Source organism: Priapulus caudatus, unplaced genomic scaffold (genome assembly GCF_000485595.1).
Source record: "Priapulus caudatus unplaced genomic scaffold, Priapulus_caudatus-5.0.1 Scaffold305, whole genome shotgun sequence".
Lineage (NCBI taxonomy): Eukaryota > Metazoa > Priapulida > Priapulimorpha > Priapulimorphida > Priapulidae > Priapulus > Priapulus caudatus.
The window spans coordinates 115196-120684 of NW_014577366.1; the positions used below are offsets into that span (position 1 = coordinate 115196).

The following is a 5489-nucleotide window of genomic DNA, read 5'->3' on the forward strand; positions in this document are numbered from 1 at the left end:
CTCTTCTCTGATTGGTCAGTTTCCGAACATAACACTATTAACAGGACAAATATATAATAGGACAATGTTAAATGCAACACATAAAGAAAGAAAATAAAATAAAATTAGCCAAAAATATTAAAAAATAAAATAAGTAAGTGACAAAATTAGCAAATCAGAGAAGAGAGCTGGTTGTTTAGTTTTCAGGACTCCGAAACCGGATCCGGTTGTTTAGACACTATTTTTAAGGATTGAGCGATAGAGGGGCGAAATGAGTCAAATGACTGTACAGTCCAGAAGATAGTCGTCGGTCCGATTCGGCTGCTGTTGATGGGAATTCGAGTTCATATTAAAGAGACAATTACAAAAAACGTGTCTCTCATTCGAAGAAAAATAATGTTCTAAATATTTATCACGCTTTACAAACGTAGAACAGCATAATTACAGTAATATCATAATTAGGTAATTTTTCTTTCCAGTGCCAATCGTCTCGCTGTAACAGGATAAACGTGCAGAGGACACGGAGAATCAACACGTCGAAAACTTATCCGTCGAAGGAACTTGAACTTCGTGCGGCGATGGAATGGTTACCGGCCCCCTGGTTAAGTGGAACATTGCCTCGTAGACAGCTCTTCACCGCACATGCAATGAAATATTTGCGTGTCGGCTATATACCAATGATTATACGTTACCATCGTGTTTTCAACGTAAGTTCGACATTTCCTTACAAACTTATTAAATAGATGTAGATTTTGTCGCCGCAGCTATTATTACGTTTTTGTGGCAATTTCGAATTCGACTTTGAAATATTCACTCGTTATCATGAGCATTATATGGAATCTTGTGCCTTTTGCTCTATCTCCATCCATGGATGGATCGCTATGGCAATGATGTGTAATATGATCAGATTTATATAGATTTATCGTATGATATTGTACACAGAGACAAGATGGTCATGTGTCTGTTTAACGTGAGAGATCCGTCACAATATGATGAAACCCTGTGGAAATTCGGTATTTTCTGCTTTATTCCGTATATATGCGCACTTTATAATTATTTCCGACACTAGTATCCCGTCTCATCTGGATGGGGCGCCGATGTCAAATTTGACAATTTCGTTTACTGATTGCATTGTGTAATGCGATGGATGGTGCGCCTCCAGCGATAAAGTGGTACAATGTAAAAGTATGTAAAGAAGGTAATAGATACATAGATAGATAGATAGATGCGCACACACGCGCACGCACGTACGCACACACACACACGCACACACACACACACACACACACGCGCTGCGCGCACGCGCGCCACACACACACACACACACACGCACATCGTTGGATGAATGGATGGATGGATCGATGAATGGATAGATAGATAGATAGATGGATAAATAAATAGATAGATAGATGCAATTTTGGTTAGTGCGTCTGTGGAATAACGCGTACGGTTTTCGGTGCACGGTACAGGATTTAGTCTCCCCTAACTTATCATGCCGGTATTCCACCTTGTTTTCGTATATGCTGGTCACTAGTATAATGTGTTTTCACTGATATAATATTAGGTAAAGTCCCATCGATCTTTTCGAACCATAAGTATCGTGTAAATCGAGAGTTAACTGAATTCTCTTCCTAAGTATTTGACGTTGTTTACACTACTGTATCGCTTGGAATCGTGCAGTTTCGCGTTTTACTTGTATGTCTATTTATAACATTGCGTTTATATTCCTGTTCTTTCTATGCACGTCCACGAGCATGCGCAGTAGCGTGTGCCAGGCGCGGATTTAGGCCGATTTGCACCGGTTTCCAGAAACCGGTCACAGGCTGGGTATCTTCAGAATTGACCCTCAAAATTCACCAGAATGCACCAAATATAGCCTTCTTTTTTTTTTATTCCCGGGGGGCATGCCCCCGGACCCCCTAGCTGTGACTAGAACTATGGAAACTGGTCACCCAAACCCTCTGGATCCGCCCCTGTGTGCGTTCATGTTTAATTGGGTTTATAATAAATCTACGTTAACTACAATTTGGATGCTTTATTTTATATAATTATTTGGAAACTGGCCACAATATTCTTTTCAAAATCGTCGTAGTTTTCAGTAAAAGGTAATGTGCTAGGACACTACTGTGCCGTGACCCACTGGTTGCCGTGGTGGGATTCGAACGCGTACTTACGGAACGAAATCATTGGGCTAACGGGCGCCCCCAATATAGAAAAACGACATGTTCCTTATATACTGGAGAAATGGCAATTTAGACAAGATTTCAGTAAAGAAGTTACTGAGATTCGAACACATCATAGCTTGTAGTCTAGGACTTTCACCACTATGCTATCCAAACAAGCTTCAAGTCAATTGGTTAGCAAGTGTCTATTATATTTACCTTTACACAAACTAGAAAATATTTTAGCAAAGAATTAGCGGGGATTCGAATCCAGTTTTCATAGATGACTGTCTAGAGTTCTAACCATAACACTATACAGACATTCTCGTAAATGTACGTCGTTTTACATAGATACATACGTACATTACGGACGCGACAATTCCTAGCCCTCTTTCTTCTCTTTCTAATATTTTTCTATCTAGTTACTTTTCTCGCCTTCTCGCTCATTCTCTGTGAAACTCGCCCTCTCACACACACTCGCAATAGACGTGATCTAGCCATAGAAACCATAGATATATACAAACACGTTTGTATGTGTTTACAATGTGTTTAAATACATGTGTTTGTATATATCTACGATCTAACTAACTAATTCTATATATACATACATACATGCATGCACGCACACGCACGCGCACGCACGCACACATAATCAGAAGTGAATAAAGGCGCAAATTGGTTTACTATATTATCCAATACAAACGCGCTGTTTTCACAAACAGCTGCAATAAAACTAAGGAAGAACAGAATTATCTTTACCTTTCTTTTTAAGTGTATACGTACAAGCACTCAGATACAGAATTGTATACAGCAACGGGAAGAGAGATGCAGATTGCAAAATGAGACAAGAATGAAGAGCTACCTTCTATCCACCGTCTTTCGATTACACGTACAAACACTCACATACCGATAGTAAAGCTTGTTTAATTAACACGTCCTTACAGAGTATGTACAGCAATGAATACCTATGGTGTCAAGTGATTTATACATATAAATCTTGGCTTTATGAATGTGACATATATGAATGTGTACATATGTGAGTTCATGAATTTCGACTACATTTTCCTTGTTGATAAAATAACAACTGACGTGGGCATAACAAGTGACAAGGCAAATCTTTGAACAACCGCTGACATAAAACAGGACTCTATCTACCCCAAGGCGCAATACAACTAAAACGAAAACCTTATTAATGAAGTGCTGTCTTATTAAAGATGTCTTAATATACAACAACCTGCCTTCCAATATTTATAACAATACACGAGCACGATAACAAATTCACGTTGTATTGCAGCTGTTAAAGACAAAAGATGTGGTCAATCACTTATAAATATCATGCCTCACACAAAACTGAACTGAAACTGATAATTGCCTACAATAGTAAATAAGTACCTATGGCGAAACGATCATAGCATTTCAAGAAATGAGCAAATACACCTAGAACACGTACTAAATTCTACTGCTACAGTCAGCAAACAGCAGATGCTTTGCATGAGTTACAACGAAAAAGCACAGAGCATGGAAGTGACTGATAACGTTAGGTTAGACAAATAAAATGTTACATTAAAATGAGGACGACATCGACAATGAAGGTCACAAAATGAATCAAATTTCTCTTCGATTTGCGCATGAAAGATGCGTGCATTACAAATAAATAATAATAATCAACAAGGAGATAAAACTCCCAGTTCTGTTCATGATTATGTCACATCTCATCGCCCTTATCCTTTATGCAATTTACAAAGTCTACGTTGACAACCCTCCATCCATTACTGGCACCTTTCAATGTGGGGAAAAAGACACCTGCACAGTACTTTACTAATGAACTGAATGCAAGTCAAACGTTTAATTTATTACCTAGGCTCCAACTGAAAGTCACATTCGACTTATCAATTGAACTCAACTCAACTAGACAGTAACAGGGATGGACCCTTCAACCGCACACAAATGCCAGCAAATAGGGCGTATGTTAACGATAACCAGCTTACGACACTAACCACTGCTTCAATCATACACACACCCAATGCCAGCAGCCACCATCTAACTGAACGATGTCGTACACGCGCACTCACCTCCCTCGTTAAAAAAACTGCGATTATTTTACAATTAACTACACAATTTCCTCGTGGAAAACTCGCAGAAGATTCACGACCTCACCTCTCTGGAAACGGCCGCCCACCTTCACTACACGTGCCTACGTAACCACATATACGCATAGTAATAACTGGATGATTTCGCTCCAGCTGTGTTCCACCCGATCTCTATACAATTGCCCATACACGCTCACGTCGCGCGACAGCGTGTGGCCGACAGTAGAACAACAGCGCGCGAACTTACAACACAACAAAAACAACGAAATTAAAAAATGACGAATGAAAGAAAACGAAATGAACGTCTATAATGCTAACGTCCCATCCGTTCTCCTTTTCGAAAATGGATAAAACTGATGAGATATTTAAAATACGTGCGTCCGCCACGTTAAGAACGCAGGTGCTTGTGCCACATCTGCCCTCGCCTCTCCACGGACCGTCACGATGCGCCAGTGACGATCGACTGAAGGAAACACAAGAACAGCCGTTTCACCTGCGGTCGCGGTAGCGTCGGTCGCTGCTACGACTCATTCCCCGCGATGCTTTAGTTCTGCGTAGGAAGTCGTCGACCGATCTCTCAAACTGCAAGCGAACCAACAACAGGTGAACTTTAGAGATCCATATCACGATATAGCCTTCATGATACGATGCGTATCACGATATAGCCTTCATGATACGATGCGTATCACGATATAGCCTTCATGATACGCTGCGTATCACGATATAGCCTTCATGATACGATGCGTATCACGATATAGCCTTCATGATACGATGGGTATCACGATATAGCCTTCATGATACGATGCGTATCACGATATAGCCTTCTCACAGGTACGATTGCGTACTCACGATATAGCCTTCACGATACGATGCGTATCACGATTATAGCCTTCATGATACGATGCGTATCACGATATAGCCTTCATGTACGATGCGTATCACAATATAGCCTTCATGATACGATGCGTATCACGATATAGCCTTCATGATACGACACGTCCATCGCAAAACTTTCAAGAGAACCCACCTAGCAAACTCCTACATCTAACTGGACTCTATCAATCATGTAAACACTGAACAAATTATATTATGGAGCACTTAGTAAACAACTGCTATGGAATTGCATTCTTTGTTATCTTTCTTTTCGTTCTACGATGAAACTACGCAACAAAACAATGAGGACAAACGAGGAAACACAATGCTCGTGGATCTTTCATCGCGCCGTCCATCACCGCTACCGCTACTACCACCTAGAGTG

General features: G+C 40.4%; 1 protein-coding gene across 1 annotated transcript in view; it reads right to left on the bottom strand.

Annotated features, from left to right (window-relative positions):
- Positions 1-4720: 4720 nt before the first annotated feature.
- LOC106808796 (YTH domain-containing protein 1-like) overlaps positions 4721-5489 on the bottom strand; it is a 24455-nt gene continuing 23686 nt past the window's right edge. The window contains exon 19 of the mRNA XM_014811649.1: positions 4721-4813. Coding sequence (XP_014667135.1) covers positions 4721-4813 — 93 coding nt within the window. The remainder of the gene's footprint in view (positions 4814-5489) is intronic.